Genomic DNA, 13,768 nt, shown 5'->3' on the forward strand with positions numbered 1-13,768 from the left:
CAAGGGTCTGGTGCTGAGGATCCAACGTCCTTCCATCAGGGAATTCCTTGTACAAAGCCTTACTAAACTTAGGTTACTATTAGATGCATTTTCTTCTTCCCTTCAGGCATTTTGTGTCAAGGACATCGCATAGACTTTAAGTACCATCAGCGTGAGAGACAAAAAGTTTGGAATTTGTATATAATAAATTGATGAGAAGATGGCAATCCATAAACTGCCTTAGGTAGCTGATGTGCTAGGTATGCTATCCTACATAGTTTGTGGGTTCTGATCAAAATAAGTCAAGCAATCTTCACCTGTACAACATCGAAGATGTGAAATTTTCCAGGGATGGTACATTCATAGGCTGTGTGTACATTCATCAGCCAGCTGGGGCTCAGAAAAAGACAGCTACACAGCTTTGAGTCATTAATTTGGGAGTCTATACCAAGGTCTGCTGAAGGCAGTGGGAGTTCTTCCATTGGCTTCAGTGCATTTTGGATTAGAGCATGAGTATCTGTAATGAATATTTGAGTATCTCCTGATCTTCAAACTACACACTACAGTGACTTCCCAAAAAGCCTCTGTTATTGTCAGGTGGCTGTTGCGGTTGATTGAGAGTAACCAGGCAGGACTCCAAGCCTGCGTTTTACAGGCTTTATTTTGGTGCAAACTACTTACAGTGAAGCCACTGAGCCTAGGACTTGCCTATCAGAAGTTCGGCGGTTCGAATCCCCGCGACAGGGTGAGCTCCCATTGCTCGGTCCCTGCTCCTGCCAACCTAGCAATTCGAAAGCACGTCAAAGTGCAAGTAGATAAATAGGTACCGCTCCGGCGGGAAGGTAAACGGCGTTTCCGTGCGCTGCTCTGGTTCACCAGAAGCGGCTTAGTCATGCTGGCCACATGACCCAGAAGCTATACGCCGGCTCTGGCAATGGCGCACACCTGAGAGGTGCCAGAACTGAGTTCCAGCAACTTCCAGCTGAAATCTATATTGTACTGCATCTAGCTAACAAGGGACGCGGGTGGTGCTGTGGTCTAAACCACTGAGTCTCTTGGGCTTGCCGATCGGAAAGCCGATGGTTCAAATCCACATGACAGGGTAAGCTCCCATTGCTCTGTCCCAGTTCCTGCCAACCTAGCCATTCAAAAGCATGGCAGTGCAAGTAGATAAACAGGTACCACTGCGGCGGGAAGGTAAACAGCATTTCTGGCGCCAGTAGTGGTTTAGTCATGCTGGCCACATGACCCAGAAAGCTGTCTGTGGACAAACATCGTCTCCCTCAGCCTGAAGTGAGATGAGCGCCACACCCCATAGTCTGGACTTCACCATCCAGGGGGTCATTTACCCTCTACCTTTATAAGTTAAGTGATCTGGGTTGTCACCAATATGTGGATGACACCCAGTTCTTTCACTCCTTCTGAACAAATGTAGGTGAAACAATGGGTATTATGAATCAGTACCAATAAGCTGAGATTCAACCCAGGCGAGGGAGAGTGAGTTCCATTGCACAACTGAGTAGTGTTCAATCTGTTTTGTAGACGTTGCACTTCCAGGTTCATATAGGGTACGGACTCCTTTTAGGGTTGCCATATTTCTAAAAGTAAAAACCAGGACACCCCCAAAGTTGTTGAGCTTCTTTTTACAAAAACACCAAAACAACACCACATGATTTTTCAATTGACTCGTCTAAGATCCAGGACAAAGTGCCGCCTTTCGGAAATTTCCCCGGGTGTCAATTCTGTCTTTGAAATCCTGGTAATGTCCAGGAAAATCTGGACGTATGGCAGCCCTATATTTGATCCAGCTCTTCCTAGAGTCATAGGTAGCCTCTGTGGCTTGGAGCATTTCTCATCAGGTTAGGCAGATAAATTAGTAGGAACCACTCCAGACAAAAATAGCCTTGCTACCGTTATCCATGTTCTGGCATTCTCTAGTTTGGATCATTGCAATGCATTGCATGTGAGACTACACCAAAGTATTAGACCAGTATTTTGATGTCTGCAGTGGCTTCTAGTCCATTTCCAGGCCTACTTCAAAGTGCTCGCATGGCCAAAACTGGCCCGGGGCAAGATTGCTTGACGGAGATACACCTCTCTAGACCTCAAGATTGTCTTTTGTGGCTGTTCTCTGGGTGCTTTCACCAAATGGGGGGGGCAGGTGGCTATGAGAGAGAGGACCTTCTCTGTGGTGGCTCTCCGGTTGTGGAAAGCCCTTCCTTGGATAGGTTTGCCTGGAAATGTCTTTATTGTCTTTTTTACACTAGGTATTTCCATTTGAAAACATTCCAGAGCTTTGTAGAGCCATTGTATAGACACCATGTTCTGCTGCTGATTTTACCCTGGTTTTATTTTGTTGTTGGAGTTTGTGTTTATTATGCATGTTGATTTTTTTTTTTACTTGTAAATTGCTGAGAGATTATTTGTTATTGGGCAGTATATAACAAACAAGCAAGGAGCGACAGATGTTTAATTCTCCCATTGAAACCAACAGAGCATTATCAGTGGATGGTGCAAGTGGCAGAAAGTTCGCTTTTCCATTTGCAGGAAAAGCTCCTTCATGCGTTGTCATTTTGCCCAAAATGAACTTGCTTTTCCATCTGGTGAGATTTTTCAGCTGCTTGTGAATGTAGTCATCACTGCACACATCTAACAGCAGTCTGAAATAGAAACCTGCCTTTTGATCGCTGATGAGTATTTGGAGTCCTCTCATGTCGCACTTTCTAAAGCCCATGCAAATCAATACACAATTTCAAATTGCCTCCAGGCGTGTCTCACACCCGCTTTCCATCCCTTTCAGTGGGTCTCGGGGACTGATACCAACAATCACCTTGAACGTCATTTTAACTTTTTTCCCCGCAACCTCCGTATCAATAAAGATAATTGCATTTCATAAAATGATGGAATCTAACGCTAGCTACAGTTGTAATTTTCTCCTCTGCTACTGAAAGTCCTTCTTTGCACTATGTTAAAGCATAACACGAAGACTAATAATTCAGTTGAGTATGTTATCACTCCACTTTCTGGTTCTTAATCCATTCTGCATCAATGAAGAGCGTCTTACCAACTGCTTCTACGGGTGATTAAATAATAACCTTAAAATCTAGTTCTGGTCTCTCCTCACCTTCTGAGCACATTTTATTTTTATACATCAATTCCAGTGGAAGGCTTTGATTGTAACTCAACTTTAGCCCTCCTTTTAATACAGAAAATATGAAAGTGTGACTCCTCCAGATATTCTGGTTATCTTTAAAACAAACAAACAAACAAACAAACAAACAAACAAACAAACAAACAACTAGTTTCAGGTTTGTAGCCAGCATGCCTTCTAATTCCAAGACTTCGAACAGGGGAATTCCAAAAAGAAATCTTAACCACCCCGCAACAACATTGAATATACTCAGGACAACTTCAAAGACAGACAGAGGTAAACCTTGAGCCAGGTTCAGATAAATGTTAATATGCCTAGGTTGTGTATTAGTTTAATTTCTCATTCAGAATATGTGAAATGAACCTATCAAAGGAACCAGGAGAAATTTCTAAAAGTGGAGAAGATGGATCAGCTTTTCCCTGATTATCTCCCAAGATGAGGGTTAGCAGCAGCAGCAGCTGGAATGCTTACGCTACTTTTCCTAATGTGTGCACAGCAAGCAGTTTCACCCTCCTATCCATTTGTTGTGAAGATAAATAGATGATGCACCCAATGAATTTCTAGAACTATTTATTGTGGATATTTAACTCTGCTACCTGTTTCCATCCCTCCACCTGCCAACCTCCCATAGATTTAGCCACACCATAGAACATGGGTGTAGCCGGGGTGGGGGTAGGGCAGATGCCTCCCCTACATCAAGTAAAACAATAGAAATACTTAACTAACTGACCAATCACGTTGGTTCTGCCCCCCAAAAGTCCTGCTCCCCTAACAAAAATCCTAGCTACGCCCATGTCATAGAACAGCATGACTCCACAAGTCCCTTAATTTTCTTGATATGGTCTAGGTGCCACAGTATCACAGAAGTTAAACCCCTAATTAAGAAGAAGAGTTTGGATTTGATATCCTGCTTTATCACTACCCGAAGGAGTCTCAAAGCGGCTAACATTCTCCTTTCCCTTCCTCCCCCACAACAAACACTCTGTGAGGTGAGTGGGGCTGAGAGACTTCAGAGAAGTGTGACTGGCCCAAGGTCACCCAGCAGCTGCATGCGGAGGAGCGGAGACGCGAACCCGGTTCACCAGATTATGAGTCTATCACTATTAACCACTACAGCACACTGGCTCTCTATCTACATACCCATACACACACCCTTAAATATCCTTGTCTACTTAGAACAGAGTCCAAACCCAAGAGGAGAAAAAAATAAACAGAGACAGTCTAACCAATTCATCTGTCTTTGTTTTTAGCACACTGAAGTAATGCTCTATCCCAGAAGTCACCAACCTTTTTCAGCCATGGGCAGGTCCAGCGTCCCTCAGACCATGTGGTGGCCTGGACTATATTGGGGGGGGGGGGGATAAACGAATTCCTATGCCCCACAAATAACCCAGAGATGCATTTTAAATAAAAGGACACATTCTACTCATGTAAAAACACACTGATTTCTGGACCGTCCGTGGGCTGGATTGAGAAGGCATTTGGGCCGCATCCAGCCCCCGGGCCTTAGGTTGCCTACCCCTGCTCTATCCCAAGGATAACTAAGTGTTGTGCCCTCTACATTTGCTGGACTTCAATTCCCATCGGCCCCAGCCCACAGAACATGGTCAGGGATGATGGGAACTGTAGGCCAACATCTACAGGACTTTGCCTTCTCACCATACAGCAGAGAGAAAAGTCCTAAGGTACTTACATGTTTGTATTAGCAGTAGACGTCAGCCATTCTCCAGCTAAGCCAATGATATCAAGCCCTGTAGAGAGCTGGTTGAAAAAGCGAGGATGACCTAGAAAAACAAATGACACCATCTAAAGGAGACATGCATATTATCTATGCAACTGCATTGCTTCTGGTTCTCTGAGGTTTCACATTCTTTTATCAGTAGCCCCCCAAAAATGATTTTGCAATATGTGTTGCATAAAGTTATGCCTTCAAACTAGAAATGCTACTGTTTGTTATTGCTAGTTACAATAAGGAAACATGTTTATAATTTAGGTAGGTGGGAAATGGGAAATGCAATAGTTAACTCCATGCATTCATCTCCTCCTTTTCAGAGAAGTGTGTTAATCTAGAATGCACCAGCATTTGATTTATATGCATTAAAATTAAGTCTCAATAAATAGGGATGGATCTGTGGATCAGGTTGCTTATTGTATAGTAATTATTTCTTTACCTCTGCTCTTCTTTAAATCCCATACCCACTAATCTTGGAATAAGCACCATTATATTCAATGAAACTTACTTCCAAGTAGACATGCATAGGGTTGCATTTGTAGCCCTACAGGCAATGAATGACAAAGAGGTAGAAGCAGCTCTGGGATGCCTCATTTTATATTTTGACTGCAGTTCTATAAATATTTTAATTATTGTATATCTTCTATTATTACTAACGAATTAAAAAATATAGCAGACACCTGTCACAGCATCCCTTCCCTCTAGCGTCCTATTAGGAAAACATAATTTTGAGACCTTCCATTCAGGATGGCTGATTGCATATTTATTTAGCAGCTGATTAAAAGATAGCCAACCCGTTTCTTATAGCCAGATCATGGAAGCAAAGAGGATCCTGACCCACAATTTAAGGAGTATCTTTTGTTTCCTATTTTCAACCAATGAGCTTTATTCAAGTGACCTTCAGAAAGAAAATTAGCTTTGAAAAAGTATCGGTTTTGAGAGTGAGAGACAGACGGTAATTCAGAAAACGTATTTCATGCAAAACCATGCTGACAACCTAATGGCTTGTTCTGACACAAGTTCATAAAGCTGCCTGGTGCCCAGTAGCAGAGAAGAACACTGTCAGATCATATTAGGACTCACATTAAGGTTTGATGCACACACTCAAAAGGCCCTAGAAAAATCTAAATCTAATCACTGAACTATTTTTTCATGACTTCAGTGAAAACAGGTATTCAGCGGCCACATCATCCCTCCCTACTAGCAAGACTTAACCCAAACCTGTTCATTCTGTAAGTATTGAAAAATTAAATCCTTCATACTGTGATTAAAACAAAAAAAGAACAACTGGATTCAACTAGCAAGACATAATGTTTACTCCAAGGAAATCAACATGAGCTGGAGGAAGAGAAGAAGAAGAAGAGTTTGAATTTGATATCCCGCTTTATCACTACCCGAAGGAGTCTCAAAGCGGCTAACATTCTCCTTTCCCTTCCTCCCCCACAACAAACAGTCTGTGAGGTGAGTGGGACTGAGAGACTTCAAAGAAGTGTGAGTAGCCCAAGGTCACCCAGCAGCTGCATGTGGAGGAGCGGAGATGCGAACCCGGTTCCCCAGATTACGAGTCTACCGCTCTTAACCACTACACCACACTAGCTCTTAGTCCAAGATGATTTGATGCCCAAGGTTGAAAATCCAAATGGTGTTGCACCATGATGGCAAAAAAGAAAATATGAAAGTAGAAAACTAGTGTCAGGCATGCCCTGAACCCAGCACTCTCCTCCCCACAAATCTGATCGCCTGGGTCACCTAACTTTAGATATGACCTTTGAACTGAGGATGGTAGGCATGTCTGACTGGCACTTATAGAAACACAACAGTTGTCTTTTCAACAACCTGTTATGAAAGCAAAGCACAAGGTCCCAATCCAACTAAAGTTAGTCACATAGAACCAGGGCATTTTTCAGCCAGAATTTACCAGAACTCAGTTCCAGCACCTCTCAGGTGTGCACCATTGCCATTATAAGAGAACAAGGGAGGTGTTTGTGGTGAGTTCTGGCACCTCTTTTTCTAGAAAAATAGCACTGCACATCACTTCCACTGCAACCAACTGGACTCAGTCAGTCACAACTAATCTGTCCTGCAGGTACAAGTGCTTGCTGTGAGTTAAAGTATTCTAGGAACCTTGCCGTACAGAACTGTTGTGTGTGACGGAAAACTCGTTTCAGTATCTGAGACAAAACAACTTTTCCATTTGAACATGTGGCCCTCCCTATGTTCTTGGACTACAACTCCCATAACCCCTGCCTGTTGCTCAACAGCATATGAAAGGCCACACAAGTTAGCTCTCCCTGCATTAAATAATTGTAAAGGCTGCAACTTTACGTACTCTTCCCTAGGAGTTAAGCCCCATTGAATACAGTGCATATTAATTCTGAGTAAACATGTGTTGGTGAAAGCAGTGGACCACGTAGTATTGTTTTTAAAGGTCCCTGATCTCTCCTTGATCTCTCTCATGACAGAAAAGACAATAACTCATGATTTTAAATTATGGAAGTATTGATTTTAACTTAAATATTAGGAAATACTTTCCATCTGCAATGGGGACAAGCCATGGAGGGAGACTGTGGGATGTTCTTTCATGAAGGTAGTCAAGTAAAGTTTGGGTAACCATCCTTCTGGGATTTATGTGTATTCATACAGAATGCAGTATGAAGCTATATTACATCTGGTAACTGCTCAGCTGCGAATACCCAGGTCTTAAAGGAGTAACAGCATGGAGAGTGTGCAATACCAATCTAGCCATAGCAGCAATGTAAGGCGATGAATAGGTCCACCATGATGTGCTGCACTGTATTACCTACCCATTTTAGCTCCCAACTATCAAATATTATTTGATCCAATGGGAGCTGGTAAATCCTTCAAAATGACAGGTGGCTGAGCTGCCTCATGTGATGTTCTGTTTCAGTGCTGAGTAGCATCATGTGTGTTGGCTGATTTCAGCCTAGGGATTCTGGCATGCTCTGCTGTCATTGCACTGTGTCCCCATATGTCATAATATCTAGGACAAGGCACATGAGACTACTGCCATCTCACCAGACCAGGTCTGGGTCTGCTTATTACTTGAACCATGTATATACCACCGCGGGTTCCATGATGGAAGAAAGCAGGTTATAAATTTAAAAAGTAATAAATACTGGAGCAGAGTATGGTGGCTGTTGCCCCTTTTCCAACACCTACTCTGTGATAAAAAGTAGTTTCCAGCTCAAAAATTACTTTTGTTTCCTTGCTCCACTGCTCTTTATAAAGAGTTGTAAAAGTGCATAGGACAATCTACTCAGGCTAAGTTCAGGGCATAGGAACATCATTTTGCCCCATTCTTTCCTGAACAAGATTCCCAAGGAAGAACTTTGAACAACTGGCTTTTAAAAATAAATTAAAAGTTGATGCCCAGACTAACTGCAAGCCAGCCTCTACCTGAGCCAGGCTGTAAAGGGGTCAGGGCACCCCAAGGGAACCCCTGAGATTACACTCCAGCCAGAGTTCTTTCATAATGCACCCAAACTGGACTCATTCTCCCAACTCTAGCTTCTTTGTGCTTATCATTGGGACATCAGAAACAAAAATGAAAACGAGTCCAAACAGTAAGGTAAAGGTAAAGGGACCCCTGTCCATTAGGTCCAGTTGTGACCAACTTTGGGGTTGCTGCGCTCATCTCGCTTTATTGGCCGAGGGAGCCGGCGTACAGCTTCTGGGTCATGTGGCCAGCATGACAAAGCTGCTTCTGGTGAACCAGAGCAGCACACGGAAATGCCGTTTACCTTCCCGCCGGAGTGGTACCTATTTATCTACTCGCACTTTGATGTGCTTTCGAACTGCTAGGTTGGCAGGAGCAGGGAGCGAGCAATGGGAGCTCACCCCGTTGCGGGGATTCGACCTTCTGATCAGCAAGTCCTAGGCTCTGTGGTTTAACCCACAGCGCCACCCACGTCCAAAAAGTAGCTCATATCTAATGGCACAGCCCTCTTCTGAATGCATCACCTTAAGTATGATTAAGATCAAAGCTTCACCAAGAAGCGTGGGGTAGCCTGACTCACTACAGAAACCCTCAGCTGCTTCCTGGAAGCTGCTGGTGTAACTGCTTCATGACCCCACACTGGTCTCCTGGCCAGTTCACCTGCTATTCAGCGCCAGAACTTGCTTGCGAAACTTTGCTGATTCTGCTGGACAGCTCCCCTGTGAGATTTAAAACAGTCACACACCCCTTCTTGAAAATTACATGTAAGTTGGCCTGAGAAAAACCCATACTCACAAATGAATGGGGGAAGATTACATTTGATACCTTTATCGGAAAAGACCTGGAAACCGGAGACTCCCCTTGCCCGATGAGTTATCAGAAGGGCGGCCAGGTATTAATGATCCCAAGAAACCAAATTCTCCCCCTTTCCTTTCTTTGCTTTTTGGCATTAAATGTCTTGGGAACATAAAGAAGAAAAACTGCAAGTTCAGTGTCATTAATGCCCTCATTTACCTAATGATATCGTTCCCCCGAGATACACGCCACTTGCATTTCATCAAGTGAAAGGGATTACGACTTTTCAAATGTGCTTGTCTGCGCTGTCTACACCCAACACTACAAAAATGCCCATCTGAGTGACAAACGGAACTGCCAACAGTCTGCCTACTGTAAGCAACAAGGCAAGATTCACTTCGAAAGGAAGGGCTCTGTGTGTGTGTGTGTGTGTGTGTGTGTGTGTGTGTGTGTGTGAGAGAGAGAGAGAGAGAGAGAGAGAGAGAGAGAGAGAGAGAGAGATTCAGGCCCCATGCACAGGAAAGCACAGGCTTGCAGTCTGATCCTATAGGGAAGCTGTATGGCCATGGTGGACGGGTTTCCTTAGTCTGACAGGTAGGGCGGTGGGGTGGGGAGCCAAATTCACAGACAAATTTGAAAAGCCTGCTTCTTGCATATATTCAAGTTAAGCTGCAGGAGGGAAGCAGTGCATTTTAAAAGCATTTGGCACTGCTGCTTTTGATATGCTTCATAATATGCCCAGATATATAGACATTCCTGGAAAATAATGTAGTCAGAAATATAAGGGGGGGACGGGACGACCTTATACCCTCCTCCTCGCTCTGTAGTGCTCCTGTCAGAAGCCAGTCCCTCTGAGTTCAGAAGGAATTGCTCTCAGGAAAGTGTGCCAGCTAGGATCACAACCAGGGCCAGCCGACCTATGAGGCAAGGTGAAGCGACCGCCTCGGGTGGCAAGATCTACAGGGGCAGCAGATCCAGTCTCCAAGGAATGCACTGCCCACTGCCCCAGTATACCCATTGGAAGTTGGATCTGCTGCCTCCTTGGCAGCCCCCTGCCTAATACCACCTCCACGGTGGCTTTTTGGAGAATAGACCAGGCATTGCTGGTCTCCTCCCACCCTTGTTCCTGATGTAGATCTTTATTTCTCCCTTGTGGTTTACCCCAGGGACCAAAATGTCTTGGGCTGACCCTGATCACAGCCACTGCATGTTTATCAAAGTCCACACGTGTTCAGAAACAACTGTTTGGTCCAGACCACCTCTCTCCAGCTAACTCACACCCCAATCTTTAACATCTTTCTTGGGAATAGGCCTCATGGAAACCAGGATGAAAGGCATCAAAATTAAGTTCACTCAGTATGAGAGCATAAGACTCTTTTTCTTTCCTTTTTGGAAGTATGTGGGATAAGAGAAGTGTTTTTCTTTTTCTTTTCTTTTTTGACATTTATATTTGGCATTTCTTCCATGATGGAACTGAAGGTGGTATATACCGTATTTTCCGCTCCATAAGACGCACCTGACCATAAGACGCACATAGTTTTTAGAGGAGGAAAACAAGAAAAAAATATTCTGAACGAAACAGTGGATGTATGATTTTTGTGGTTCATGCTGTGGCCACAGACATGATATGTGATTTGACGGTGAGTTTGGGGTAGCCCAATGCAAAAATCCTGAGAATCCATGTGGAGCCATGCCATTGCTGCCCCACGAAACAGTGGATGTGTGATTTTTTGATGCAGGCTATAGCCATGGACATGCTATGTGATCTGATGGTGACTTTGGGGTGACCCAGTGCAAAAATCCTGAGGATCCATGTGCTTTTACCTCCCCCCTCCCAGACAGCCTCCTTTATATCTAGAGTCCCTTATCCCTCCCGATCGCTTGCCGATCAGCTGCTCAGCGGTTTTGTTTCAACACCCCCTTCCCTTTTTCTAATAATAAAAAAAGGCATGATCTGCTTTTCGCCCCTGGGCAATTTGGCTCCAGGGACCATGCATTCGCTCCATAAGACACACAGACATTTCCCCTTACTTTTTAGGAGGAAAAAAGTGTGTCTTATGGAGCGAAAAATACGGTATTTGGCTCCCCAGTGGTCTCTCATCTGGGCACTAGCCAGACCCAGATGCTCTTGGTTTCAGCCAGGGTGCCACAACTTGTGTGCCTTCAGACTCTGGCCTGGCAGAAGCCCTTGCCCACATACCCCTCACTTCTGGACAGAGCTCCAGGGCATTCTCTCACCTGTCCTGACTCCGTATTTCAGTGTGTCCCTGCAGTCCACCAGGATCTGCTCGAGTGACTCTGGGTTGTCAGACAGCTCAAGGTTGAAGCCTTCCATGCCCTCCAGGAGCTGGTGTGGGTGGTGGAAGTCCAGGACTTTGGTGGACCTGTCGAAGGTCTTCCTCACATACGTCAGGAGAATGTCCACCACCTCCAGGAGGAATTGCACCGTCTGCTCCTCGCCATTCTTAGCTGGTAGCAGATCTGAGGAAGGGACCGATAAAACAACAACAGCCATGTTAAGGGAGGCCAACAAGAGGGTGTGCGATATCTCTCCCCACCCCCATGTCATCCTCTTTTGCCAAGCTACTCCTAAGTGCATGTTTATTGACTGAGTACAATTATACCCTGGTTTTCCTTCAAGGAGCTCAAGGAAGTACACAGACTCTTAACAAGTCACCTGCACTATCTTCACAACAACCCTGTGAGAAAGGTTAGACTGAGAGATGGAATGAGTGGACCCATGTTGCACCTCAAGCTTTTTGACCAAGTGGGACTTTGAATCTGGGTTTCCCCAGTGGCCAACACTCTTTTTATCGTGTTTTTTTAAATTAATTTTTGGATCAGCAAAACTATACAACTAACAAGAAACAGTGCAACATGTTGTTGACTAACCCTCTTAAATGCTACACCACACTGACTGTCTTTTGCTAAAGGTAAAGGTAAAGGGACCCCTGACCATAGGTCCAGTTGTGACCGACTCTGGGGTTGCGGCGCTCATCTCGCTTTACTGGCCAAGGGAGCCGGCATACAGCCTCCGGGTCATGTGGCCAGCGTGACTAAGTCGCTTCTGGCGAACCAGAGCAGCACACAGAAATGCCGTTTACCTTCCTGCCGGAGCAGTACCTATTTATCTACTTGCACTTTGACGTGCTTTCAAACTGCTAGGTTGGCAGGAGCAGGGACCGAGCAACGGGAGCTCACCCCGTCTCGGGGATTCGAACCGCCGACCTTCTGATCGGCAAGCCCAAGGCTCTATGGTTTAACCCACAGCGCCATTGGTTAATCCAGAATAGCTCCCACTAGCATACCAATATGCAAACTTAAGACCACTAAAACCCTTCGCCATCTCTGTGCTCAAGAACAGGGTAGCTAAACAGGAAAATGGATGGAATTTCTGCGTTCTTTCAATGCATGCTTTGGGGAGATGTGGATATTCTGATCCGTGTTAGTACATACACATGTAAAAACAGGATGTGGTGCTCTGGATTATTCCCCCCCCCCCCCCAGAAAGCAAGAGTGTCCTTGTCTCCATACTCACTCTCCTCATCACTGCATCTAGGGAAGGTACCGGTATCTCTAACCTATTTAGAGCCAGGGCCCACTTAATCCCAGGGCTGTAGGTTCAAGCCCCCACGTTGAGTGAAATCTTCCTGCATTGCAGAGAGTTGGACTAGGTGACGCTCATGGCCCCTTCCAATTCTGGGGTTCTAGGAAGCTGCGCTATATTAAGTCGGACCATTGGTCCAGCTAACACCAGTATTGTGGGCACTGACTGGGAGCGGTTTTGCAAAAGAAAGAGAGAAAGGAACTTGCTGGATTTTTGCCTGTCACACAACTCTTAAAGGCACTAGATCCCTAGCTGAAAAGCAGTTGGCACACCTGTCTCAAGGCCCCCCCTCCTCCCCAGGCAGGTAACCCTTTAACTGGAGAAATGCAAGAAGTGTAGGGAAGAAAAGGATTCCATCTCAATTCTCAGAAAGGTTGGTGAACCCTGATTTAATGGGGGGGCGGGGGGCTAGCCAAAAAAGAAGTGTGGTGTGAACCAAAACACACACCACTCTGCCTGCTTTATATGACTGGGACTATGAGGAACTATGCAGAACAACACTTTGTGGCATCTTAAAAACTAACAGATTTACTATGGCATAAAATTTCATGAACTAACCAGAGCCTGCTTGGTCAGAGGTATGAAGTGTTATCCTCAGTCTGTCAGATTATATTATATATTATATTATCCGGTGGGGAGGTGGCGACGGAGGATGATGAGGCCACTTGCTGAATTTCTGCTTTTAAGCAAGCTATTAAAAATACAGGGACCCGGTCAGAATAGTTACACAGGCTGTTGCTCCTGTTGAACTCTGGCCCCACTGTTTTCAATATTTCCTTCCATACTCAAGAACAGAACAAAAATAACATGTGTCTGATGGTAGAGCTTGAAGCCCACAAAACCTTGTGTTGTGATAAATCTAATAGTCCTCAAGGTGCTTCAGGCCTCTTTTTTGTTTTGCGACAACAAACTAACACAATTGTCTCTCTGAAGAGCAAGTGTCTTTGAGCATGTACAGAGTGCCTTTCCTGCATCACTGGGCAACTATAAACTATCCCCTTGTGTGTTGGTGGTTTGGGGGCAAGGCTTACTTCCAGGAAGGTCTGT

General features: G+C 44.8%; 2 protein-coding genes across 2 annotated transcripts in view; both read right to left on the bottom strand.

Annotated features, from left to right (window-relative positions):
• Positions 1–13,768, bottom strand: part of LOC308458351 (glutamate decarboxylase 1) — a 69,754-nt gene that overhangs the window by 24,145 nt on the left and 31,841 nt on the right. The window lies entirely within an intron of this gene.
• Positions 4,820–11,644, bottom strand: LOC308458266 (glutamate decarboxylase 1-like; the record flags this gene model as incomplete). Its single annotated transcript, XM_080973201.1, has 2 exons — positions 11,353–11,644; positions 4,820–4,914 (listed from the first exon to the last, which is right to left on the bottom strand). The coding sequence occupies exons 1-2, from the start codon at positions 11,627–11,629 to the stop codon at positions 4,820–4,822; spliced, it is 372 nt and encodes a 123-aa protein (XP_080829327.1). The 5' UTR covers positions 11,630–11,644.

This window comes from Podarcis pityusensis (genome assembly GCF_964106645.2).
Source record: "Podarcis pityusensis genome assembly, chromosome: 1".
NCBI lineage: Eukaryota > Metazoa > Chordata > Lepidosauria > Squamata > Lacertidae > Podarcis > Podarcis pityusensis.